Source organism: Westerdykella ornata, assembly GCF_010094085.1.
Source record: "Westerdykella ornata strain CBS 379.55 unplaced genomic scaffold EI97scaffold_23, whole genome shotgun sequence".
Taxonomy (NCBI): domain Eukaryota; kingdom Fungi; phylum Ascomycota; class Dothideomycetes; order Pleosporales; family Sporormiaceae; genus Westerdykella; species Westerdykella ornata.
The window spans coordinates 107,042-132,317 of NW_022986873.1; the positions used below are offsets into that span (position 1 = coordinate 107,042).

Genomic DNA, 25,276 nt, shown 5'->3' on the forward strand with positions numbered 1-25,276 from the left:
GAGTAACGATCTTCCGAGATGTTCTACAACTGTTTACTACTTTCCTTTGAACATACAGGCCGACAGCAGGTTTATCATCTGTTGATTGCGAGAAGCCGAACTACTAGTCACGCATTCTCGCCAGTACCCACTTAGATTCACATATTTGGCTAGAGTGGTGTGCTACGTCAGTGGAGGACCTCAACATCAGTGTGTATCCCTAGTATGAGTTCCATTGCCGTCATGAAACTGCTTGGGTCTTGATCTATAGCTGCTAGACACTGAAGTCGTGCTCTTGCCCGTTTCCCCCATGGACTTCACCATCCACCAAGACCACACAATCCGATCGTACAGTACCACGTCCTCCCTCTGCTCTGTCCATACCCCGACGGACCACGTGCATATCTTCACGCCTAAACAATCGTCTCCAGTTCCCGAGCATACCCCAAGGTATGCTCAATCACCTGGTCACTACTTCCCAGCACATCCCTCCCCGCAGCACCATACTCCTCCTCCTGCTGTGGGAAATATATCCGTCCGTCCTTCACGTCCCAGCCGCACTCTTGCGCGAAGTTGACGACGGCACCCTCGGAGTCGAGGAAAAGGTGGGATTTGGCGTCCGAGATCGGGATGGAGGGGTATGCTTTTTCGCTGCAGGAGGCGATTTCCTTGCGGATGGTATTGATGAGAACCTAGATGATGTGTTAGAGTGAATGTACAAATAGCAGACGAGAAGGAATCATGGCAGCGGGGCTCACATCAGAGAATAGCGCAAACTCCTCCCCCGGCACCCTCTCCCCCTTCGTTTCGCCCCACACCTTGTCGTACGCCCCCTCCATCAACGCCTGCTCCAACCTCACCGGATACTGCACATAGCGATCATCCTCCAACCGCCTCCCCTCCTGCGCCGCGTTCATCTCCAGCGTCTCCAGGAGCGTATGGAACCCTGCATAATCCCCATCACTCAGCAGCAACAGCAGATACAGCCCTGTGATCTTGCTAGCCTGGGACCCCTCGCGCGGCAGCGCAGACGGAGGTAAGCTGTAGAACGGCTGCAGTTGCTGGAAGTACCGCGTGAATGCTACGGGGTCCTTGAGGCGGATGGACAGGATGGCGCCGAGTTCGAGGGTTTCGCGCGCGAGCTGGAGGTGGTGTCTCGGTGTCTTTTCGGTGGGGATGAGGGCTTTGAGGGAGAGGAGGGCGACTTTGGCCCGGGAGAGCAGCGAGGGCGCGGAGTCGTAGTTGTGTGTTTGGAGGGATTGGTGGAGTTGCTTGATGAGCGAGTGGATCTCGCCTTCGGCCATGGTGGGGTTGATTGCTGTGGAGATTACCAGCGGGATGGATGTGCGGTCGTTGTCGAAAGCAGTGGTAGTGAGCGAAATGACTGGGAGAGCGGTCGTGGCGGGCGATATTGTGGTGGTTCTGGACTGCAAAGCTCGAGGCGAGCGCTTGCTGGTGGAAGGTGAAGCTCGGACCGCACGTGACGTTGGAGCTTCATCGCAGGGCTGCTTGGCGATAGGCGTGAGATTGTACCGCGGTGTCGTCCAGGTGGAGCTGTAACCTTCGAATATTCTGTTTCGAATGTATGCCATAGCCTTCAGTTGGAATTCACTTCAGAAGGATTAGATTGACTTTCTATCCTTAAGAGGCCGCACACACCCATTGTTCTCCGCTAGGCTGCTGGCAGCTGACAGTCTGAAGGTCACAATATCACAGATTATGTCATGTCTAGTAGGCGGCCACCAACAAGCCAATGTCCCAATAGCAGCGTGTAGCCTACTCTCTGCCCAAAACTTTGAGCAGCCATGGTGCGACCGCCCGAGGCATTCCACAAAGGGGTATTGTGTAGGACAAAGGCTGATCCCAAGTGGCTTCCTCGTCTCCAATTGGTACTTCTCACCATCGACGCCCAAACCTCTTACCGCCATTTCCGGCTCCTTTGCTCTTGATTTTGAGTTTCCTGTAATTGGCATGCGCGGTGGCTTTGATTTTCCTGGCTACCTTTTTCACGGGTTCCATGACGCTGGACTCCTGCTTACCCGCTACTTGGCTCTGCTTAGGTTGCGTCTTCCTCTTCTTCGGAGTGTGCGATGCATCGCTATCGTAGTCCGAACCGTCGTCGTCCGTGCCGGTGTCTTCATGGAAACCGTCCAGCTGCGTCTCCAGAACGGCATCTTCCTCCGACGAATGCACATCTTGCAGGGGAGCGACTGGCAGTGGCTTGACGAAGTTGGGTCTCACTGTAGCCATGTTAGCAAAGGTCGAAAGAAACCGGCGTCATGCACATACTAATAACGCGTCGAGTCTGCCTCTTCTGTCCCCGTTTCTTCCAAACTTTCCTAGGCTGCCCATCCGGACCCTGCGCATCGTCATTCTCCTGATTTCCTTCATCCTCAGAATCAACAGCCCCATCCGGTCCCAAGGGCATGGCCTGCTGACTATCCTCAACCACAACCTCAGGTGCGTTACTCTTCCTAGGTACCACGATCCCCTCCGCCTCCATTTCCATTTCCCGCATAATCTCCGCCTCCTCGTCCAAGCGATCCTCCTCCTGCTTCTTCAACGACTGAATCATACTGCTCAAACTGCGCCCAAGTCCCCGCCGTTTCCAGGGCGCAGGTCGCGGCGTGGGTTCATCGTCCTCAATGATGACATCCAGAGCAGCGTCGCGCCGCAGAAAGGCGGGCGTTGCCAAGCCCTTGAGCGCAGATGTGGGCGTGCCTTCTTCCCCTCTCTTCCTCTTCTGAGGTGTTACGAATCTGTCCAGCAAATTCCGTTTGCCAATTGACTGTGGTGTCCTTTCTCCTCTTCCGGGCGGTAGAGACGTCTCGCTCTCCGGGACCTCGAGGTTCCTGCTCGGCGTCTGAAGTACATTGGGCGCAACCTCTGCTAATACTGCGCGACGCTTACTCGGAGTCTCGGTAGGCAGGAGGTCGAACAATCCTAACACAATGCCGTCGCGTTGCGGAGTAGGGCCAATCATGTCCGGGCCTTGTGGTGACAGGTTTTCGTTCACTTCAGTAAGTTCACCAAAGCTGACACCGGAATCACGTTTTCTCTTCAAAGGCGTAGCATTGAGGCTCTTCTGCTGTGCTTTGGGTGTCTTCTCCCCGTCGGAAGCGGGTTTGCGAGTCGCGGTCCGTTTGGAGGGGGTTCGAGGTTGTGACCTGCCCGAAAGAATGTCACGGAGTTTGTTGTACTCTTTATATTTTGCAGCTAGCATAATTCGTCAGTTATTCTCATCCAAAACGATTCCAACATGTCGTGTGCATACAAATCGTCGCATCGGCCTTGATATCCTCGCGGCCCGCCTTCCTCCCCTCATGTTCTGCTGCAAACGCTTTTTCCCAAGCCTTCAACTCCAGTCTGAGCGCATTACAGCGCGTTTCCAATTCGGAGCGGTCCATGGTGTGTGTAAAGATAGATATGTATGTGGTTTTGTGTATGTACTAGCTGCGGCCATTTGAGGTTCGCGGTTAGACGCGACGGACCACGGCCGCAACGCGACCAGACCAGACTTCCCTCGCTACAAGCCACGCACCAGCCACTTCGGACCCACTTTCATCACGGCCTGCCGCGACTATCTCCAATCCTGCCCATACACAGTACATAGCATGTGTAATAGCTTCGCGGCTACCTTCGATACAATTTCATTCCCCTTCGCGGCTTGGAAAGCTGAAAACGGATATCTACACAATGTTCCTCAAACTGTGTACAAAGAACTCGTATTCCAAGCCGCGTAGCTCAAAGTGACGTCACCCACCAAACGCCCATTGCCTTGGTGTATGTAACAGCTAAAACTCAAGAAGTTGGATGTATCGTGACCGCCCGCCTTTCCAGAAGGTGCCCCTCCAAGTACAACACCACAGCTTCACAACAGGATATATCACAACAGCCCATCCCTACATTAACACAATTTTCTAGCCGCCACCACCTCCATCTCCAGCAACCCCATCCACCAACAATGACAGCACCCGTCTCCCACCCGGCCCTAACAACCGCCATCTGTCACCTGGAGCATCGCTGCTGGCAAGCTCTCTGCGCCTCGGGGCCCTCCCTCATTCCGCTTCTGTCGAAAAATCCCGTCATGATCTTCCCCGGAGACATTCTCCTCACTGCCAACTCCTCGCCCACCCTACACGAAATGCTACAAAGCCCAGAATATCGACCTTGGAAGAGCTACAAGCTATCGCACGATGAGGTAATACCCCTGGGCAGGGACGCCGCCCTCATCTACTACCGCGTCGAAGCTGTGAGAGACGACACAGTCTTCCGAGCCCTCTGCTGCAGTGCATGGGTGAAGGAGGGAACTGGAGAGGGGACTAGCGACGAGGAATGGAAGATGGCAAGTCACCAACAGACTCTCATCTAAGAATTTCAGACTCGTATTATGGCAGAGGCAAGCTGAGAAACCTGTGGCTTTTGGGTAAACAGGCAAGATATAATACAGGTACTATGCACAAGCCCCCTATCGTCAAACGCGTCAAACTCGACGTGCTAATGGTGCCGCAGCTGCTAAGAAAAGCCTCCAGGAAACGAAAAAGTCTAGTAGTGAATTGCCTTGTCATAAGTCGCCATAGCTGCCTCCTTGAACGCTTCTGAGAGGGTGGGATGGGCGTGCGATGTGCGGGCGACGTCTGCGGCTCTGTCAGCTTCTCTCTTCTCCAAGCGATTACTGCTATGGTCCGCCTTACCTTCGGAGCTTGCGCCATACTCGAGGGCGAGAGTGCCCTCCGCAATCATTTCACCGGCGTTGGGGCCAACAATGTGGATACCCAATATCCGATCAGTGTTAGCGTCCGAAATGAATTTGACAATACCCTCAGTGTCCAAGTTGGTCTTCGCTCTTGAATTGGCAGAGAAGGGGAACGTGCCAACTTTGTACTTGACGCCAGCGGCCTTGAGCTCCTGCTCGTTCTGGCCAACCCAGGCGACTTCCGGGTGGGTGTACATGACGGATGGAATTGCTCCGTAGTTTACGTGGCCATAGCCCTTCGTGAGGTACTCGACGGCAGCAACGGCCTCCTCTTCGGCCTTGTGGGCAAGCATGGGTCCAAAGGTGACATCGCCGATAGCGCGGATGTGGGGAATCTTTGTACGGTATTCCTGGTCAATGACTATGCGGCCCCTCTCATCCGTCTCCAGACCGATGTTGTCGAGCCCAAGGCCAGCGGTGTAGGGTCGGCGGCCGATAGCGACGAGGACAACATCAGCATCGAGCTACTTCAGTTAGACATGCACTAGGCCAGGTTTTCGAAGAACATACCACTTCCTCCTTGCCACCCTTGGCAGCCTCCACGTTGACCTTGACGCCCTCTCCAGAGTCATCACCAGCAGTGACCTTCGTGTTCAGCTTGAACTTCATGCCCTGCTTGGTGAGCATCTTCTGCGTCATCTTGGCGATTTCAGCATCCATGCCAGGTCCACCAATCTGGCCCAAGAACTCCACGACAGTGACTTCGGCACCGAGACGGGACCACACAGAGCCCTATGACAGTTAGCTGTGCTCACAGCAGCTATTCCATGGATCATACCATCTCAAGACCGATGATACCGCCGCCGATAACAACCATCTTCTTGGGAACCTCCTGGAGCGCAATAGCACCGGTGCTGGTGATGACCTTCTTCTCATCGATAGTCAAACCGGGGAAAGGCGTCGCCTCGGAACCAGTAGAGATGAAGATGTTCTTCGCGCGAACAGTGGTCTCGCCGCCATCAATGAGGTTGACTGCGACAGTGTGTTCGTCCTGGAATGCGCCCGTGCCCTTAATGTACTCCACATTGTTCTTCTTGAAAAGAAACTCAATGCCCTTCGTCAATCCGGATACAGAAGTCTCCTTGGCCTTCATCATCTGCTTTAGATTGACGCTGACACCTTCCACCTCGATGCCTCTTTGCTTGGTGTCGTGCAGAATTTGGTGGTATAAATGCGAGTTGTTGAGGAGGGATTTTGAGGGGATACAGCCGACGTTCAAGCAGGTTCCGCCGAGACTGCCACGCTTCTCGATACATGCAACCTGCATCATGCGTTAGGAATGTGGATTTCCATCTTGAAAGTGCCCGCGCACCTTCAATCCAGCTTGTCCAGCTTTTATCGCGGCGACATATCCGGCAACGCCTCCACCGATGATGACCAGATCCTTCTCCTCTGCCAACGGTTAGTGGAAGCTCCACAGACTGGGAAGTTGATGATAAAGCTCACCAGAGTCCGACGCATAGCCTCGTCGTAACCGGCCCTGGAAATAAATGTTTGGAGCGCAAAAGGTGCTGGTAGGCACTGGTCGCGCAGGGAGCAGCGACCTTGCACGAGGAACAGCAGCTCGGAACATGATGTGAGGAGGTGACCACAAGCCAGGAGAATACCGCAAGCAATACGGCAGAAGAGGGAGAAGAGTGCCAATTGGGGGCGTGGAAGATGCAGATGACGGACACTCCGCGATGAAGTGTTGAGCCCGTTAAGGATTACCGGAACCAAGAACTGTGGCGCAGAGAATTGGTCAGCCACATCGCCTTGTCCACCAGTAAGTAATTCCCGCAGCCCTACAGCGGCATTGCGCGGCTTAAGGCGGGGGGGGAATATCTGATGCTAAAATCACGATTACTTTATCTATTATTTGAGGCAAACAAGCTCGTCATGGTATCTAGTCTTCATCCAAAGCCATTGTTGACATCAGTCTTGTCAACATCTCCGCGACCTCCTGGCATGCCCACTGCACCGTCTCCTTTTCGCCCTTATCCGTAGTGAGCTTCGTCTTCCGGACGACCTTCTTCAGGAAGTACTGCAGACCAGGAATCATCTCTGGTGCCGTGTCCGCATTGACAAAGATATTCAGCAGTTTCTTTTGGTCTCTTCTCCCTTTGGCCCCCTTCTGTGACTCCATTATGACTGTGAAAAGCAGGATCTCGATGAACGTCTGAGTTTTGGGCTTCAGATACTGGAAGCTCAACGGCTTGAGGCAAGCAATGGACAAGCAATCATTGGCAATCAGTGTTCCATAAAGCTTGCCAAGGTTGACCAGCTTTCTCAAGGATAAGTCGACATTACCGGACTCATCTTCGTCGTCCGATCCAGTCCCTTCTGCTCCCTGCTCTCCCAAACTCTTGAATACATCCCAAAGCGCAAATTGGAAACTTTTGCGTGGTTTATGATCTCCGCAGAACTTCCGCGCAAGGAAAGTATAGTAAGGGTTATAGGTCTTCTCGCAACCCGCACAATGGACGATGATGCGAGGGATCTCCGCCTCCTGGGATTTCTTCAAATTCAGCCTCAGCAGACGCATGTGTGCGTCATTGTAGTCAGAAGCTGACATGATGGTGATAAAAATGGCCCTCCGCACGTCCGTGTTCATGCGTTGTTCGCGTGCCAGTTGAAGCAGATCAACATCATCGTCCTCTCCCAAATCGAGGACTTGGGTAGTTTTTGCCCCGCGGTGTTCGTCCTTTTGGGATGGCACACTCTCGTCAGGGTCATTCCGCCAACTTGCTCCAACTAACCACCACTTTCCTTTCTTTTCGGTATTCTTGATGTCCGACAGACCTATCCGTAACGGTTCCGTGCCCTTGATATTGCGCGTATTCAAAGACCCTAATTGCTTCTTCATTCTTGTTCTGTGCTCGCTGACTATGGCGGAAGCCGCCACTCCTGTCTTCATGCGATTGTTCTTGAGATTGTTGATCGTCTCGATCATGAACTTCGTCCGCACCGGAAGCTTGCTCTCTCCGACCTTTGCGACGGATTTCTGAAGCAGCAATACGATATCCTTCAGCGAAGTGGGATCATCCTGCCGCAGCTGGGGTCCGGAAACCTTGACGATTCGTAAAAGCAGCTCTGTGTTGATCTCAGACAGTTCCTCTAGAAAGAATTTGATATAGTCGAACACAAGATTGGTTCCAATGACTTGGAACATGTATAGCTCGGAGACGACTGAGATGAGATTTGTCGTCTGCTTCCCTGTTCCGGTCTTGTTTGTTGGGTAATATTTGTCAAACTCCGACACTATCCGCTCCACCAACTGGGCACTGAATTCGGTCCCGATGACCTTGAAAATAGCAGCCATAAAGCCTGAATGCAGTAAAATGAACGTATCAAGCAGAACGGTCTCGTCGGTCAGCTGACCTACGAGCAGATCCACCAAAGTAGTAGTAACGTAACCGCGAGCATTGCTCTGATATACTTGTTCGATATCGCGCAAGATCGTCAGCATATTCGCGTCTGAGAGCCTGTTAAGGAGACCTTGAATCTGTCTCCTGAGGCGAGCCAGAGCCTCGGCATCTGATGACGGGGGAGCCCGAAGGGCTGGGGGGATGTACTTTGCGGGTTGTGGTGTATCGCTTGCGACAGGGGCGACGTACGGGTTCTCTCGTACGCGTGGCTTCTCAGGTACTACATCTTCAACGCTTTCATCCTCTTCACCCGATTCGAACCCATTGAAGGAGTCGTCATCCTCGTCCATCTCCTCATCTATGTCTGACTCCATGTCTGACTCGAGCCCTGAACCCCTATCATCATCTGACGCCTCATCGAAGCCTCCTTCGTCAGAGCCTTCATCCTCTGAGCTTTCTTCACGTTTGTTCAATGCTTTCCGCCTCTTACTGGCAAGCCACTCCTCGTCTTCGCCCCTTTTCCGCTTGGCTTGTCCATCACCACCTGTGTCATCTGGGCTATCCAAAGCGTCTAGATCTCTGAAAAGCTCGTCCAGGCCATCATCAAACCCGGACTTTGAATTTTTTCCCTTGATTCCGAGTTTCTTCTCCAGCGCCGCAATTTCTGCATCGTCTTCAGCAAGTCGGTCCCTAACCGCTTTCGAGATACGGTGAGGTGGCGAAGGTGACGGTGCCTTCTTTCTTTCTGGAGCGTCCTCGTCATTCGTTTTCTTTAGAATACTCTTCAGCGGCTTCTGTTGCGAGGGCCTGGTATGCACCGGCTCCGGCGTGGAAAAGTCGTCCTCGCTGAACCCGTCCGCTTCCTCGTCCTCTGATTCCGGCTCGGTACGCTTATGCCGAAATCCGTTTCTGCCCTGAGCTTGCTTCTTGTGCCCCTTCTTCTCTTCTCTCTCAGCCTTCCGTCTCTCCTTGCGGTTAAGTGGACCGTTGCGCCCGCGCCCGTTCTTCAGATTCGCCGGATCTATGCCAGGTTAGCAATTTCTTCCTTTTCCGAAAGATGCCACAGTATCGCACACACCTCCAATCTGGTCGCGAAGAGCTTTCGGCAACTGAGGACCCGAGAACTGCCGCTGCCGCATCGTTCCAAGGTTGATGTTTTGAGGTGTAGTGGGCTCCAGAAAAAAGTTCCAAGGGGCGCTCGGAGGTCCGAAATGCAAGCCAGGGTCCTCTCTGGCGTAGTTCCCCGCCTTCCGAGCCCGCCCAACCCCGTCCTTCAGCGCACATCATTTGTCCCACCTTCAAATTCACGTCTGAGCTATTTGCGCAAGGACAGTGGAGGCGCAATATGGCTGGGGAGCACTTGACGAACGATGAGGTAGCCACATCGCTACTTGCGTATTGCAATTCGACTAACGAGGCGGCAGTTCTTCAAGCAACTCGCGAATCTATTCGAGCTCAATCGCACCAAAGGCCACGGCAGTGTGTACCTCACGCAGAAGCGCTTCACATACAGAAATGTGCAACTCCCTTCAGCGGATAAAATGATTGAGGATCCGCTATGGGACACATATCACCCAGAGCAGCCAGTGCCAGTCTTAATCCGGGCATCAAATAACGATTCGTCGAAGCGGGCGGGGACGGAGAGGAAAAGCGTCGAGAAGATAAAGATATCCACAGTTGTGCAACCGGACCAAATAGAGGAGTTTTATGCGCGGTATGCCGAAGCTTGTAAGGCAGGAATGAGCGGGTTGAAGAAGAGGGATAGGAAGAAAGGCAAGAAAGACAAGAAGAAAAAGAAAGGTGCAAGCGCAGAGACGAAAGTATGAAGAGGGAAGTGTAAACAGGCAAGCACAGCGATACATTGAGCATATGGTTAAATGCCTCATGGAACTTGAGTCTGGAAACACGTTTGTCTTCCAGCGGATGGGAACATTCACATATCCCGTGATGAGCACTTGGAGGCGCTGTTCCCTCTAGGGGTAGGAGTCGGAACCATCACACACAGAACTGGCGAGGTGGGAGAGAGGGTATTAGACGCCAAATACTGAGAGAAGCCAAAAGAGAACCCAGACGTATTCGCCTGTAAAGTTAATACCTCCATCGAATCACGCTCGACCCCACGTATTACGTGAATCAGAGCTCTATTTCCTGCTCATCCTCTTGAAAAGCCGCAGATTCAATGGCAGTGGCTGGCCCATCCACGTAGCCCTCTGCGTGTGGTCTCTCTCCTCCTCATCCGTGTTCGGATGAATCAGAGCGGACAGTGGACCTCTATTGATCACCAGCCAAGGTATGAATGCCCCAAACTGCTCTGGTGTGAATATATTCACCTCAAACATGGCCATAGGATGAGGCCCAATCGGCTTGTCCCATATCTTGTAGATTCGAAGCTCGGGGACTGCAACAGCTGGTCAGCGTAGGTTCTCTGAATGGCACAAGTAACGGACATTCTCGCCTTATCCGTTCCCAGAGTTCGGTGGCAAACTTGACCTCCTCCTCTTCTGTTTGGAGGAAGTATATATGAACGCTGGTGGTGTCCGTAAATAAGCACGTTCGTTGGCATGACCTCGAGACGCATACTCAAAGCCGCTACGCTCATCGTTTCTGATAGGAGAAACGAAGGCATTGTATGCTTCGCTCTTCTTCTCGGCTGGTGGATTCACGTACGACTTCCCGTCAGCAGCTTTCTGCCTATATCAAACAATCAGATCAGTACGTTTGTAACAGCTTTTCCTAACGTACTCAGGAAGGGGTTCCAGACCCTGGTAGCCCTCTAGAGGGGAAGGATAGGTGTAGAGACTCGGATCCGACATATTCACTTATAGGAGGAGACCTAGGAAAAGCGGAGCAGCTTCAGGTTACTGCGACATTTCTTCCTTCGATGAGGAATATGTATTACAAAGGTAGATGAGGGGTACAGTTTCAGCGCCACAAACAGACTCTAGCCACATTTCGATGTACCTAACTTGCTATAAGAACATATACATGTACACAGTAAACCAGGGATATGTTATGTAGCCTTTCCCCTGAGGCTAATCAAGGATTCACTCGGAGACATAGCGCGTATCAGAGGCGGATAGGCCACTTATTTAATAGCGGGGCTTCGGCCAGGGCCCCGCCGACCGAAATTGTGTATGAGTCTTCAACCACACGTCCTCACCTTCACTTTGACAACAAACTCAGTACACGCTCCGGAGGCTGGTCCGCCCTCCTAACTCTACGTGAATCGGATTCCTGGCCTGCCTTTCCCACAATTGTCTGCCCAACATGGCTGAACAGACTTACTACATCGACGAGGACACCGGAGAGGACAGTTCGCTCCAGAACGGCACCGACGATCTTCCCTATAAATCACTTGCTTATGCGGTTTACGTTCATGGCGGGTCAGCCAAATTCCTCACTCGCAAGAGTCTAACAGGAGAGATTCCAGAGGGCGCGGAGGCCAGCGCGCGGTTAGAGTGGAAGCCCGCTCCAAAGAGTGCACTCAAGAAGGCCGTCAACATGGCGGCCGCAAGGAAGAAGAAGGAAGAGAAGGAACAGCAACAGTTGGAGATGCGGTTAAAGGCGGACGCCGACCGGAAAAAGGTGCTCGACGAGGCGAAGAAAATCGTTCTCACGGAAGACAAGTCGCTCCCGACCCCCATCAGGATCAAGCTCGACGATACAGACCCAGAAAAGATACAATTGGGCGATGGGGCTGAGAAGAAGGGTACCAGAGTCCGTGTCTTTGGACGCGTACACAGAGAGCGGAGGCAAAAGGAGGTTATGTTCGTTACGTTAAGGGACGGCTACGGTTTCATGCAGGTCATCCTTCAAGGTGACCTTGCGAAGACATACGATGCTCTTACTCTCACACGCGAGACGAGCATGGAGATCCTAGGAGAGTTGAGGGAGGTTCCAGCAGGCGCACATGCCCCCAACAACAGGGAACTGCACGCGGATTACTATGTTATCCATGCAGGAGGGAAGGCCGCCGGCGGTGATGATGCTATTACCAACAGGGTCTCCAAGGACACGGAGCACGCGACCCTCCTAGATTTGCGACAGTAAGTGAACTTGGGTGTCCTGTTTTCCGTGCAGAATAGCCCGTTGCTAACTTTCATCCAGTCTTACCCTCCGAGGAGAGAACGCTTCCAAGGTCATGATTGTGCGAGACGCCGTCGAATTCGCCTTCAACACCGTCTACAAGGAGCTCCGCATGCGCAAAGTCAGCCCTCCCGCTCTTGTCCAGACCCAGGTCGAAGGCGGCGCCACGCTCTTCAAGTTCCAATACTACACTGAAGAGGCCTATCTTACCCAGTCCTCTCAACTCTACCTCGAGACCTGCCTGCCCTCGATGGGAGACGTCTACTGCATTGAGAAATCGTTCCGCGCCGAGAAGTCCCTCACCCGCCGCCACCTCAGCGAATACTCCCACATCGAGGCCGAACTCGACTTCATCACCTTTGACGATCTGCTCAACCACCTCGAGCACGTCATGTGCCGGGTGCTCGAAGTCACCATGTCCGACCCCACGATAAAGCAATACATTCTGGACCTCAACCCGGAATTCCAGATGCCCGAGCGCCCCTTCAAACGCATGAAGTACTCGGAAGCCATCGACTGGCTCGTCGAGCATAACATCCCCAACGAAGAAGGCCACCCGCACAAATTCGGCGACGACATCGCCGAGGCCGCCGAGCGCCGCATGACTGACATCATCAACCGCCCCATCTTCCTCACCCACTTCCCCACCGAGATCAAGGCCTTCTACATGCAGCGCGACCCGCAGGACCCGCGCGTCACCGAGAGCGTCGACTGCCTCATGCCCGGCGTGGGCGAGATCGTAGGCGGAAGTATGAGGATGTACGATTACGAGGAGTTGATGGCGGCATTTGCCAGGGAGGGGATTGATCCGAAGCCGTATTATTGGTATACCGATCAGAGGAAGTGAGTCTCCCTGGGTTTCTTTTAATGGTGCTGTGTGTGAATGAAATATGCTGACTTGGGAAACAGATATGGTAGCTCTCCCCATGGTGGCTACGGTCTCGGTCTCGAGCGTTTCCTCGCGTGGTTGTGCAAGCAGCATACGGTGAGGGATTGCTGCTTGTACCCCAGGTACTTTGGTCGCTGCAAGCCTTGAGTGGAAGTGTCGACTTCATCTTTGGGAGTCTAGATAGGTTCACGCTGTTAGGGGCGGAGTTGCTATAGACGTTGTCTATTTCCTCCTTTCGTCTCCGGAGGAATTCCTTGGTGTTGAGGACTGAGGCGAGCGTGTGAGGAGGATGGATTGAAGACGCGGATACGAAGGTGGTATGACTTGGAGAGATATCAAGCGGAAGAAGCCGTAGCAGCGTGTAGTGGCAATACCAATAGACATGACTGTCAAAAGCACGCACAGCCTTGATCCCCTCTCAACGTGGTTTCTCTTTCCCTCCGGGGACGCTGTGTAGACCCCCAAACACCATACTTTACATACACTTTCGCAGGTAGAAAGAGCACATCACAGTCAAAGTCAAACCACGTTTGAGATCTCATAACCCGCGTGACAAGATTACATGTCCATTGACGCAGCATGCATGCCCATGAGCATACCTAAGCACGCAGACTATGTCCGCTCTCAATCATTCCCATCTGCCATAGCTATGCCATTCCAACTCCAGCCGGACCCATGCCCTTCCACAGGAGAAGACGCTGCCATGACGCCAGAACCAGACACGATATGCAAATCCCCAAAGCTCCAGCTCCAGCTCCGTCGCAAGTGCACCGCTAACCCCCTCCCTGTGCGTCAAATCCACCTCTCCATCAATCAATCTGAGCATCCCGCGATCACCAGCTTTCTCCACCTCTCGATCCCTTCGCGCTCCACCCAGGTCGCTTGCGACCCAGCTCAATCACCCGACGAGCGAAATTAATCCCCTCCTCAGACGGAAATCGCCGCCTACGCAAAAGGGATTGGGAAACCAGGAAGAAATAACTCCACGCTATGCAGTCCGATGTGTGTGTGTGCGTGTGTATACACCGATAGTAGTAGCAAGTAACGAAAGTCGGAAAAGACTCCAGGGGAAAAAGCCAAGCGGGAAAAGAAAGCAACCGGACACTTCGGGCTCAAACGGCAATCAGCCTCTTCCAGGGCACGGGAATCGCCGTTGATGATGTTGACGGACGCCAAGAAGATTTGAACCATATCAAACCAACTGGAAATGAAAATGATGCCGATGATCTGCGCAGCCGCTCCGTTCCAAAACCTTGTTGGAGAGTTACGGCAAAACCACGCGTCATTCCCTTGCTGCTACCATCCGCTCCTCTCCGCGGAGTAGTGTAGCTCAACCCTTCAGAGCGCGATCGATAAGCTCCTTGAGTTTCAGTAGCTCAGCGCGCTTCTCCTCTGTCAATGGGCCTGGTCCTCCGTTCGAAATCGCGGACACAACATCAGCAGGGGCTTCGGCCTAAAAGGGCGGAATGTTAGCGCTGAAACAGGACGATGATAAGCGGGGGACGTTTAGTGGGTAATGCTTACCATGAGAGTGAGACAAAGCGCGTCAACGTTCGCCTCATTGAGGCCAATGTCGCTTTCTTTCTTCGCAAGCTGTGCAAGATGGAGTGCTGCTTGCTGCTGCTCGATCGGGCGAACGGCGAACATCTGGTGAGAGGCTTTGCGTTGGGCTGCAGCTCGGGCTGCAGCCCTGGCAGCTTTGCGCTCTGCCCGCCTCTGTTCGATGCGTTCACTACAACCTCATCAGCATTTCGAGTCAAAATAAGGGTAATCGTCAAAACTTACCGCTTGACCTTGTCAAGGAAGTCGAGAATTATGCCCTTTTCAGGGATGCGGTAAACCTTTGATTTGGCATCTTCCGGACCGAATATGTAGTTGCCTTCGCCATCAGTCTCATCATCAGAATCATTGATAATCTCGACAAGTCCATCGTTGCGCATTCCGCGCGAAAAAGTCGGGTCCACAACAGGTGCTTGCTTGGGTTTGCGGATCTTGCGCGTGACCTGCACGCGAGGTACAGCATCTGTCATGTCCAGGTCCTCATCGTCAAAGGCACTCAAGCTTCTCTGGCGGAGAACTCCGTTGCGAAGGTCGTGATCAACGTGACGCGGGCACTTCCAAGCGTCCCGAGTAGTAGACTCCAGATTGATCGGCGGTGGGTTAGCAAGTGGCGGGTCACAGCAGTCCAGGTGCCAGAAGGCGTCGCAAAAGTTGCACTGGATCAGTTGTCGCTTGCCCCCGGACGACTGGCCGCACTGAACACAAAGGATCATCTTGTTATTTGCATCCTGAGTCCGAATGTAATCTGGCTTCTGGTAGCCATACGGATTCTTAGACCTGGGATGCGTGAGTGTGGCGCAATCAACACATGTGCGACCGGACTTACAAGGGTATCTTCTTGACTTCTTCTGCGTAGGACCCGTCATCTCGAGCATAGACGCCTTCGAAGTAGTTCTGGATGTCCAGAGGCAGGGAGAATGTCCGGGTGATGGTAGACTCCAAGTTTTTGAAGAGGGAAACGAAGTACTTGGGTGTTGGCGCATCTACTCCGCGGTTTTCCGAACGTTTCTGCTTTGCGTCACAGTCATGACACAGGAATGAGCCCTCCGGAGGATCGAGGCGAGGAGGATCGCAACAGAGGAAGTGGAAAACACGCGTGCAGTTGTCGCAGCAAACAAACTCGCCCGGGCCTTTGCAGGCAGAGCAGAAGTCGTCGCTCTCAGTCTGCGGCGAATCCTGACGTAGAGTTAAAAAACATGATACAACAGAGCTAGGAGGTGAAGGAGGCAAATTCGACTTTTCAACGAGTGTTGTGAGAAGCATGGAGATGGATTATGAAAGTGACGGGTTCTGTGTTGATGATGATGTGGTGGTGGAGGAGGAAGAGAGGAAGTGGGCCGTGAGTGGTTGGGCGCAAGCACTGGGAAGTGGCACTTACGGGGTCATTGTCATCAGGCCCGAACTGTCTCGAACCGCCACCACTTTGTGACATGCCAGCGATAGGCCCATTACGATTCTTGACCGGCCTGTGCACACAAATGCAGTTAGTGATAATATTCGAGTCTCTCAGAAATCCGAAACACATAGGCAAACACGTAAGACACGTAGACGGTGCTCAGTCGCTCACGCCTGTGCCTGGGCAGCGCTCTACGCACCATCGAGAGCACATCGGAAAAACTCAAAATGCATGTAACGCGGGAGGAAAGGGAACGAGGACTTACGATCGTTTGATACGAGCATTGCCATTATTCAGCCGAAGCTTCTTTTGCGGAGGTCCCAGTGCAGGAGTAGAGGGCCGCGTCGACGCAGCTGAGCCAGGCCGGGACGAGGACCCCCCAGCAGTGTCTTCCCGCAACCGCTTTCCCGTAGCCAGAGAGAGGGCGGGATGCGATGCTTTTCCGGCGCGACGCCCTTTACCACTGTCCATCGGTGGGCCGACAGCAATCTGAGACTCGGTGAGGGACTCCGTCTCGAGCATCTCGTCTTCAAAGCGCGTTTCCGACACCGGCGGGTTGACGAACAGTTTAACGGGCTGTTTTTCTGCCAGTTGCTCCTTACGCCTCAGAATCTCTGCCTCTTCAGCCAGCTCTTCGGGGGTCGGGGGTTGCTTCTTCTCCTGCCGACCGTTTGGCTTTGCCGAACTTGCTCGCGACTTCTTACCAACCCGCGCAATAGCCGGAGGTTTCTTTGCAGCCGCTGGAGCAGGAGTACTTGCATTGGTTCGGAGAGGCTCTGGAGGGCCATTTTGAACGATTTCCTCGTTGACGTCCGAGAGATCGGAATCACTGATTGCAGCGACGACCGACTCTGGTGTCTCTGCCGCGGGAGACTGCGCATTGGTAGCGATGCCAGCATCTGCGTCTTGCTCGACCGCAGAGAATCCGTTGATCTCCTTCTGTTTGGTCGGAGATTTTGATGACATTCGTGTGGGGTTAGGGGACGGTGAGTGCTTGGCAAGGGTGGGAGCGGTGGCAAGTGCGTGAGATTCGACTGCTTCAGAAACCGGTGAAGTTGGGACAGTCTGCAGCGCCGAAGATAATTCATCCCCATCGATATCCATCGGATCAGAAGGCAATACAGTAGATCCAGCAGCGTCGTCCAAGGAGGCTGTGGCTCCGGTGGATTTCGTGGGTGAGGCAGTGCGTGTTCCCCTGGCGGGTGTGGACGAAGCAGGTGAGGAATTGCGTGCAGAGTGAAGCTTCGGAGGCCGACGTGAAATATGGGTTTTGTTGTCTCCTCGTGCCTTTGCTTCGTGTTTGATGCGCCGCTTCGCCTGTTTGATGTAGGTGCGGAAAGTGTGGTACTGCTCCGGTGTCGCCGACTGAGAAATCACCGCTATCAACACGTCGCGAAGGCCTTGGTCCCTTTCAGACTCGTCGTGCATCCTTCGCAGGGCTTCCCCGACAAATGCCCTGTTGTCCGCTAGGGCCCGTGCGACGGCATCGTTGATGACGATGAGCATACGTTGCCTGGCAGCGCTCTCTGCAACGTCGTCGATGAGCGGAGGTAGACCTTGGCTCTTGATGCTGTTGCCCGTGGCCGGCGTCCTGTGAATACCATTCTGTATGGGCGTCTTCTGCTTGGGTGTCTTGTTCTGCATTGGCGTCTTGCCCCTGACCGGAGTTTTCGCGACCTGCGCTTTCGCCTTGCTCTTAGCGGGACGCCATTCTTCATCATCGTCTTCATCCTCCTCCTGAGTCTTAGCCTCCATGGAGTTTTCCTCATCATCCTCCTTGCCGTCATCGTCGCGTTCGAGCTCCCGCGCAGGTGTCGCCTCTGGGGTGGACACGGCATCCTCAACACCAGAATCGACGCCAGCTCTTCCGGAAGGCCCGTTACGGGTGGCGGGTTCAGTTAAGGCACGCGCCTGTTGCCTCATCTTCGCATTTGGGCGCACTCCCAGAGGTGCCATGGTCTCGAGCACGCCGTGTCGTGCGAAGCCGTGATCTTCGAATGAGGGAACGGGCTTTTTGGGTGGTGGCTCTATCCAACCGTCAAGGTTGCTTTGCTGCTTGTCCTTTCGCGTGTCGGAGGGTGGAGAGTCGAGGTCGGTGGGAGTTGCGTACGGGGTGCTAGTCCGGCTCTTGCGCGCGCTCTTGCGGAGAGCCGGCATGGCGACTCCAGGGGACTGGGTGCTTATCAGCGTGAAAGTCGCGCCGACGAGTGAAAGGCATACTTACCACGCGTACTACTGGATTATTTTACGTGCAAAATAGCTCCAGCTGTGCGTGTCCTCCTGTCGGGGTGGGGGACGGTGATTACGTTGGAGTGGTAAAGTGAGGAACAGAGTTGGAGCGTAGAAATTGGCGAGTTGCGGAGACCTGGGGGCCCCTAGCCTCACCCAAAAGCACAGCAAAAGTACCGCAACGATGAGTGCGGTCGATGTTGGAAATTCTTGACGATTGTAAGTCTGCAAGAAAGAAGACTTTTCGAAAAGATGGTCGGAAAGTGGAGGGTTGAGGGAAACTCTCCGTCGAGGGGGGAGAGAGCTTCTTATAGGTATCTCGTCCCCCTATACTCTTCACTCACTCACTACTGGTGGTCGTCCACTTATTGAGGATAATAGAAAGCACAATCAGCTTTTTATCATTGTATGCGCATCATCATACACCCCAGATGTTTTTTACGGAGGGAGGCTACACCACATGACCTGGGAGCTAGCCCCCTGCTTGATCGTGGTGAATCTCACACAGCAGACTAGATTGCACTAAACGGAGAAATACTTGTGCTGTTGAAGATCGCTATAGGCTTTTTTCATTTGTTTCCAGGCTGCCTAACCCATATCTGCCTACGCCTCCACGGTGACACCTCTCATCGGCCAGCCGTGGAGGCCCCCAAATGTGGGCATGCCAATGGGTAGCTCTCAGTAACCGGAATTATTTGCGCTCAAATGAGTCAAGGCTCTCAGACGATGTCTTCTCGTGAGCCTCTTTGACGATTCTCCTCTCGACGTCGAGTTACTCCTCGTCGCCGCTGCTCTCCTCCTCCTCCTCACCACCACCAGCAGCAGCCTTCTTAGCGGGCTTCTTCTTCTTCTTGCGGTTCTTATTCTTGGTTGACGTTTTCCCGATGGGCTGCTCAAGGAGTTTGAGGATTTCCTCGTCCTCAATCTTCTTATCCGTCTTGTACTTTGAGACATCCAGTGCAGGAGGAGCAGCGATGCGCGTGATGCCGTTTTTGGTTATCGCTGTAGAACCAGTAAGCATAAGCATCGAAAAATAACCTTGGAGCTGTGAATAAAAAGAGAAGCGCTTCGCTGTTCACGGCTGACCAGCTTGGTCGCCGTTCATCAGCTCCGCTCAGCTCCATCAGGAGCGATAATGCAAGGGAGTGCCGCAGGAAAAGTGTCACATACCAATGGTGGTGAAGAGTCTGGCAACAGGGTCATTGTTCTTGTCTCCAACGACCTCATACTGTCGGAGCACGCCGCCGCGGACACACTCAACGACACCAACCTTTGCGGCCTTCTCATCATCAAGCTGTCTCAAACTGAAAGGGAAAGTTCCGAACTTCTTGACAACCTCCGAGAGGAGAGCCCTTGAAGTTGGTCGCTTCAGGCCGTACGTCGCAGCAGTGCGGCGGTGCAGCGTCGCCCTGTTGCTAAGAGTCTTGACCTTTCCGCTCCCCAGACTGACGCCCATCTCAACACCCCACGCCTCGCCCACCTCGGGAAGACCCTCGCCCTTGACACCCTCGCCTGGTGCAAGAATAATCTTTTTCTTGGCCTCAATCTCGTTGTGCTCAAACTGCCAAATGGTGGTGCTCTCAACCAGATTGCAATCGTACGCGTGAACCACCTTCTCCAGCATCTGAGTGATTTGCGACTGGGTATAGGGCTTCCGCGCCCGGGCTTTCTTCTGTTCCTCGTCATCTCCAGAAGCCAGGAGTCCGGGGGGAAGCATGAGTCTCAGGAGTAGCTCATTGGCATAGTATGTGGCCAGCATAAGATCCGCCTCGCGCCCGCTGACTTCGCCAGACTCTCCCACCAGAATGGTATCGCAAACGATAGCAGGGAAGCCATCAATCTGAGCGCCCAGTTGGATCTTGACCGCTTCACCCTTCTTCAGCGTCGTAGCCGCCTCCTCTGCGTCCGACTTCAGTGGAGTATATGGGGTAATGTAGGAGCTCGGGGAGACGGTCGTGCAGTGGCCGATGCCCTTGGCTACTTTCTTGCCCTTGTAGACCTTTGAGATTTCTTCCTCGAGAAGCTTGTCGCCGCGCTCGCAGAGCTCGACGATGTTGGCGCCTTCAGTACACCATCCTGGGGGCCTTTAGTCCGAGTCCTCTGCTACGGAAAGAGCTCTGGCGTCAAGCTTTCACCTACCTGATACTTCCTTAAGGACTTTCTCGGATATTCCCGCCGCTACCTTGTACTTGGTAAGGGTATCCGGGTTAGAAAGAGTGTAATCTGCCCTCGGATCAGCAAAGTGAGCTCCCATGACGTCGCATACATGAAGCTCCGCCGTGGTGGCCGGTGAAGCGTGTGTGCGCCTTGTTCAAGAGCCAGACATACCGACAGTAGTTTCTTCGGCCATGTTCAGAGTCCTTTGAATGCAGATTGGCCTCGAATGGGGAGAGGTGGAGAGAAGGTGAGCTCGGGAGCGGGCTTGTTTTGTGCCTGGCGTGCTACTTTCGTGCAGGCTCGCGTGCCCCTCTGCGGGGTGCTCCTCGCTTGGAGTCCAATAGATTATTAGCGGCTCAAATATAGTCCCCGGTAACAACAATAGATAAATTCGACGGATTAGGCAGTGTGAGACATTCACGGCTTCAGTAGATATTGCAAGTAAGTAGTGTTGCAGGTGAGACGGCTGTTTCGACCGCCAAATAGAAAAGACTGTGGGAAGTCACCGAACCCGAGAACAGAATCGGAAGCAGCCTCACAAGTAGTATCATGAAACAACCTTGGAGGTTTTCTGGGCACGCGACCAGGCATCTCTATCATTGTATGTACTTTATATAGATAGACCTTAAAATAAGACCTTCATGAGCCCAACACCAAGTCCGCCACAACAGCCCTATGATCCGAGCAATACACCCCATCCTCGAACCGATTCTCCAACACGGCATACCCATCCACCTCCCATTGCTTCTTTCCACCTCCATCCACACCTCGTTCTTTACCTTTGCCCCCAGCAAACACGAAATCAATAACTTGCTTATCCTCCTCCCTCCCCTCAAACCCCGTGAAAGTAGCCACGTTCCCATACCTCCTTCCCGCCTCCACAAGACCCCTCACGTCCCTCACCGGGCTTTCTCCCTCATTCAACACCCGGTATGGGTCCTGCTCAGGCGTAGAATTCAAGTCCCCGGCCAGAAACACCGGTACTGGCTCCCCATCCCGCTCCCACTCCTTTACCTTCCCAACAATCAACGCCGCGCTCTCCCGCCTAGCAATTACCCCTTGATGATCAAAATGCGTGCAGCAACCCCTCACCGTCCGCCCTGTCCTTCTATGCTCGAACGCACCGACAGTAACGATACGGGGCAGCGCGGCGTCCCAGCCTACACTGCCGGCCTTATTGGGCGTCTCGCTGAGCCAGATGGTTTCGAATGAGGTGAGGTTCCAGACGGAGGGCCGGAAGAGGATCGGGGAGTATTCACCGGATTGGCGGCCGTCGGTGCGGCCGACGCCTATCGAAGTCCATTCTTGGGTCGTAGGGGTAGATGTAGATACGGGTGTAGACCTGTTAAGGCCGTCCAGTATATCAACAAGCTGCTCGTGAAGTACCTCTTGCAAACAAATGAATGATTCCGGGTTATGTCGTGTATGGTACCGCAATTCATTTAGGAGGAGAGGTTTCCGCTGGCTCCAGGGCTCCTCACCAGGACCAGGTTTAGTCGTTGCATAGCGGATGTTGTGCGAGAGGATGCGGATGGGTATGGGAACTGCCGAATCCCTCTTCATGGCTGGAGTGGCTGCAAGAATGAAAGAAAGGACAGGATGAGGACGGGGACGAGGACGCCTCCATTTGCAGCCAAATGCATGTTTATAGTCCCGAACACGTGATGGATTCTTGGTACCTGTGTATTTAGGATTAGCGCGCTCAAGTTGTCCTTCCAGGATAACGCTGGAAAGAGCTATATTGGTTCCAATGCTGCCCGTGAAGAAGGTTTCGAAATCAGGGGAACACCCTCCTGCGTTTATAATTGGTTGCCTGCAAGAGAATAGAAGGTTCCACGACCGAAGGGGTTCCATATTTCGACGTCCAATGCTAAACAGTACACGCCGTTGCCCTTTAAACATCTTTGTTTGGGCTTCCTAGCAAAATGAAAAGGTAAAAATAATGCAGCTGTTGGTAGGCTCTACCTAGGTACGAAGGACAGGCTCTCGGACGACCTTCTTGACGTCGTTTACCGACTTACTGATCTGGTTTCGGAATGGAAAGAGCATTTGCAGATTGAAGCTTCCACTGGCAACAACTGCTCCGTATTCCGAGACCACCTAGATCCAAAAGCCACCCAATCGACATCAAAATACGGTAATCCAACAAGAGCCAGCTGACCGCTCTCCAAAAGCAACCGACGAGGGATAAGCGGAAGCGACACTGATACAGGCTAGCGAAACCTCCTTGGCTTCAATGTTTGCAATTGCTCCATGGTGACTTTGTACAGGGGTTTCTATAACACATGTTGATGGGATATAATAAATGCACCGCTGACTCGAAAACCGCCAAAGTGTAACAGTAACAGTCCCACGGGATGCCCAGAGTTATGATGAGTTTCCTCTTCCAAGCCGACGGTCGACATTCGCCTTGTGATGCTTGTTCTTCAAATGCACCTCGAAATTGTCGGCCGATTGCCCGGGCCCAGCAGTATACGCCTTCCCGGGACAGTCATTGCAGCGGAGACGAGGTAAATATTGCGCTTTGAGGTGCGGGGGTAATGTCTTGGATGGAGGAAGTTCGCTGATATTGACATTCGTGTTGGTTTCCTTGTTGATGATACAGTACCGCATTGTAGCCTCGAATTGGTCATCGGGATATTTCGCATGCAGAGCCTCGCATGCTGCCTGCAGCCATGGAGGCGGTGGAGGCTAGGGAGAGTGAGTCCATGCATCTACGAAGGTCGTGCCAGGATACTTACTGCTGCAGCTCCGGGAACTTGAGGGAACGGCGCATCGGTGCGTCCATCAGGGTAATACTGCCATTTCTGCTGGGATTGAGGAGCGGGACTGGGTGTCGACGGTGGCTTCGGAGACGCCTCCACGGAAGCCGCGTTACCAGAAGACTTGGATTGCGATGCCATTGCCGGAGAAGGCGGTGGCGGCATGGAATTGGCACCGGGTGTGCCTCTTTGGGGTGTGGCGGCTAAAGAAGGGGTTGGCGCTTTCGGTCTTGCAAATGCCTTCGGATTTTGCCAGAATTCTCGAAACCTCCTGGGATTGATGCGGAGCTTCACAATCAGGGAGGATGGCTCAGACGCGCTCTCCTCACGGAATTCGTGCCTAAGAGATCGAGACGATGACCTAACTTCATGGAGGGACGAGACCTCCGGGGTAGCAGATCTTCCCAATGCGGACCGCATGGCAGCGTTCGCCACGCTGGCCGACTGGCGCAACCCTCTTGTTCGCGCAGTACCGCCTGTGATCTGCGAAGGAGCGGGTGACTCTGGAGCGGAATCCTCGCTTTCAGACTCATCCGAATCATCATCATTGATGCGGCCCGGACGAGCACCTGCTTTCTTGGATCGCGTAATCTTGAAAATGTGGCTTTCTTCAATGGTTTCGGCCGCCCCAGGAAGTACAGAAGATACAATCAAAGTGCGGACTGTTCGTTGACGATCCTTCAGATCTGGCAGCGCCGGACCTCCACGACGATTGACAGAACGTTTCTGCCGCCGTTGTTCACGCATAATCGAGAGTTCGGCTCTTTCCAATTCGGCCTCGTTCAACTCATACAGGTATGGCTGATAGTCCTTGGCTGAGAGCATTGGCCGGAATGCGGATGGTAATGGTGACGGGAGGAAGTTCTCCCGTATGTCTGAATCCTCCACAGGCCTTCCGTCGAATGGATGACCTGTTATGTAGAGGCTTTTAGTGAACATCTGACATTGCTCCCGAATCGAGTGTGCAATCGCAGTGGTAAATTCTCCGGACAAAGCAAGGTCGCATGCCATTTGCCGGGCAAACTCCTCAGGCGAATTCAAGGGATTGTTGAGTTCCCACTCGAACTGGTCGACCAGTGTGTGCTGGCCAATAGTGATGTTAAGCTTTATGAGTATGCGCATCTCGTCGTTTTTATATGCGGTATATGGAAGGTGTGGGTCAAGGGGTTCCTCATCTATGCAAGGGTGCGGATAGTAATCCTGTATTTGCTCATTCATCTCACGATGGATATGCTGGATGAGGGAAGGTCGAAGCTCTATAGGGAGGCGGAAGTCCTCCACCAGATTCTCAGCGAAGACTGCCGTGTCGGTAATGCGATCATGGAGATTCCAGGTAAAGGTGTCACGTAACTTGATCTTGTCCAACTCAATATCCAGCCTCAGCGGGACCAGTTCTTCGATCTGCTCTGCCTGAGCTAGGAATTTGTCCCTGGGCACGCGAGGGTAGGGTCTTGACTTTCGGTTTCCTGGGCGTCTGGCTTGCATTGGGTATTGCAACCGCGATCCTTTCATCTCCGTAACGCCGTTTCCGTAGCCCATATAGCCATACCCGAAGACAGAGCCAGGATCCTGGTGTCGCCGCGCGGCATACCATTCTCTGTAAAGCTTGCAATCTTCATTAAGCTGATCGGTGATTTGGACGCTGAGCTGGTCGCGTTCGAGTAATGCTATAGTGGCAAACTGGTCACGGTTTATGTATCTCTGCAAGAGGCTGTTCTTCGAAGGCGGAGGTTCATCCCGTGAGATCTCCTGTATAGGGGACTGCGAGGGCTTCGGTGACCCTGAGCGCGAGCGCTTCCGACCCTTGGAGGCGCCATTAACACCTTCGGCGACAGCTGACGAGGCCATTCCAGTTTGCATGTCGGCGTTTGTCGGGGTGCTAGTGCCAAGGTTCACTCCCGAGGCGGCGAGGACCGCCTTTGCTTTCTGTTTACCCTCTTGTATCGCCTGGTCGTCATCTGGTCTGTCTACTGTGTCATGGTCATCGGGCTGTTGCACAGCGCTCTTTCCATTGGTACCATTCACGTGGGGCGATGCTCCTTGAGCCTGCTGGGATGGAGAATCGAGTGTCTGGCCGCGGTCGGCCGGCGGCGGTTGGGTAGCGGGCGAGGGCAT

The 25,276-nt window shown here is 53.6% G+C and overlaps 9 protein-coding genes across 9 annotated transcripts; 3 read left to right on the forward strand and 6 right to left on the reverse strand.

Moving 5' to 3' along the window:
- Nucleotides 1–392: 392 nt before the first annotated feature.
- EI97DRAFT_382413 (uncharacterized protein) lies at nucleotides 393–3,386 on the reverse strand (the record flags this gene model as incomplete). The annotated part of the gene is made up of 6 exons (XM_033795853.1): nucleotides 393–671; nucleotides 738–1,590; nucleotides 1,612–1,707; nucleotides 1,895–2,219; nucleotides 2,269–3,195; nucleotides 3,254–3,386. The coding sequence occupies 6 exons, from the start codon at nucleotides 3,384–3,386 to the stop codon at nucleotides 393–395; spliced, it is 2,613 nt and encodes an 870-aa protein (XP_033651456.1).
- A 278-nt stretch (nucleotides 3,387–3,664) lies between these two features.
- EI97DRAFT_138453 (uncharacterized protein) lies at nucleotides 3,665–4,437 on the forward strand. The gene has a single exon (XM_033793185.1). It carries the CDS (start codon nucleotides 3,944–3,946, stop codon nucleotides 4,349–4,351), a length of 408 nt encoding a protein of 135 aa, XP_033651457.1. The 5' UTR covers nucleotides 3,665–3,943; the 3' UTR covers nucleotides 4,352–4,437.
- EI97DRAFT_435565 (dihydrolipoyl dehydrogenase mitochondrial precursor) lies at nucleotides 4,312–6,410 on the reverse strand. Its single transcript, XM_033798890.1, has 6 exons — nucleotides 6,182–6,410; nucleotides 6,048–6,127; nucleotides 5,514–5,996; nucleotides 5,246–5,467; nucleotides 4,490–5,199; nucleotides 4,312–4,427 (listed from the first exon to the last, which is right to left on the reverse strand). The coding sequence occupies exons 1-5, from the start codon at nucleotides 6,306–6,308 to the stop codon at nucleotides 4,525–4,527; spliced, it is 1,587 nt and encodes a 528-aa protein (XP_033651458.1). The 5' UTR covers nucleotides 6,309–6,410; the 3' UTR covers nucleotides 4,312–4,427; nucleotides 4,490–4,524.
- A 170-nt stretch (nucleotides 6,411–6,580) lies between these two features.
- EI97DRAFT_469157 (uncharacterized protein) lies at nucleotides 6,581–9,302 on the reverse strand. The gene is made up of 2 exons (XM_033801698.1): nucleotides 9,161–9,302; nucleotides 6,581–9,103 (listed from the first exon to the last, which is right to left on the reverse strand). Exons 1-2 carry the CDS (start codon nucleotides 9,219–9,221, stop codon nucleotides 6,621–6,623), a joined length of 2,544 nt encoding a protein of 847 aa, XP_033651459.1. The 5' UTR covers nucleotides 9,222–9,302; the 3' UTR covers nucleotides 6,581–6,620.
- Nucleotides 9,303–9,356: 54 nt separating this feature from the next.
- Nucleotides 9,357–10,233, forward strand: EI97DRAFT_435567 (signal recognition particle, SRP9/SRP14 subunit). The gene is made up of 2 exons (XM_033798891.1): nucleotides 9,357–9,457; nucleotides 9,507–10,233. Exons 1-2 carry the CDS (start codon nucleotides 9,428–9,430, stop codon nucleotides 9,906–9,908), a joined length of 432 nt encoding a protein of 143 aa, XP_033651460.1. The 5' UTR covers nucleotides 9,357–9,427; the 3' UTR covers nucleotides 9,909–10,233.
- EI97DRAFT_435568 (uncharacterized protein) lies at nucleotides 9,784–11,126 on the reverse strand. Its single transcript, XM_033798892.1, has 4 exons — nucleotides 10,825–11,126; nucleotides 10,663–10,773; nucleotides 10,530–10,609; nucleotides 9,784–10,480 (listed from the first exon to the last, which is right to left on the reverse strand). Exons 1-4 carry the CDS (start codon nucleotides 10,893–10,895, stop codon nucleotides 10,224–10,226), a joined length of 519 nt encoding a protein of 172 aa, XP_033651461.1. The 5' UTR covers nucleotides 10,896–11,126; the 3' UTR covers nucleotides 9,784–10,223.
- Nucleotides 11,127–11,265: 139 nt separating this feature from the next.
- On the forward strand, nucleotides 11,266–13,499 carry EI97DRAFT_403158 (asparaginyl-tRNA synthetase). Its single transcript, XM_033796499.1, has 3 exons — nucleotides 11,266–12,128; nucleotides 12,190–13,011; nucleotides 13,078–13,499. Exons 1-3 carry the CDS (start codon nucleotides 11,350–11,352, stop codon nucleotides 13,202–13,204), a joined length of 1,728 nt encoding a protein of 575 aa, XP_033651462.1. The 5' UTR covers nucleotides 11,266–11,349; the 3' UTR covers nucleotides 13,205–13,499.
- An 888-nt stretch (nucleotides 13,500–14,387) lies between these two features.
- EI97DRAFT_382569 (uncharacterized protein) lies at nucleotides 14,388–21,962 on the reverse strand (the record flags this gene model as incomplete). The annotated part of the gene is made up of 11 exons (XM_033795862.1): nucleotides 14,388–14,510; nucleotides 14,582–14,789; nucleotides 14,843–15,394; nucleotides 15,444–15,793; nucleotides 15,996–16,083; nucleotides 16,279–18,185; nucleotides 18,399–18,525; nucleotides 19,019–19,244; nucleotides 19,413–20,318; nucleotides 20,382–20,489; nucleotides 21,287–21,962. The coding sequence occupies 11 exons, from the start codon at nucleotides 21,960–21,962 to the stop codon at nucleotides 14,388–14,390; spliced, it is 5,271 nt and encodes a 1,756-aa protein (XP_033651463.1).
- Nucleotides 21,963–22,766: 804 nt separating this feature from the next.
- On the reverse strand, nucleotides 22,767–25,276 carry EI97DRAFT_444483 (SNF5-domain-containing protein; the record flags this gene model as incomplete). Its single annotated transcript, XM_033799906.1, has 2 exons — nucleotides 22,767–23,090; nucleotides 23,141–25,276. The coding sequence occupies 2 exons, from the start codon at nucleotides 25,274–25,276 to the stop codon at nucleotides 22,767–22,769; spliced, it is 2,460 nt and encodes an 819-aa protein (XP_033651464.1).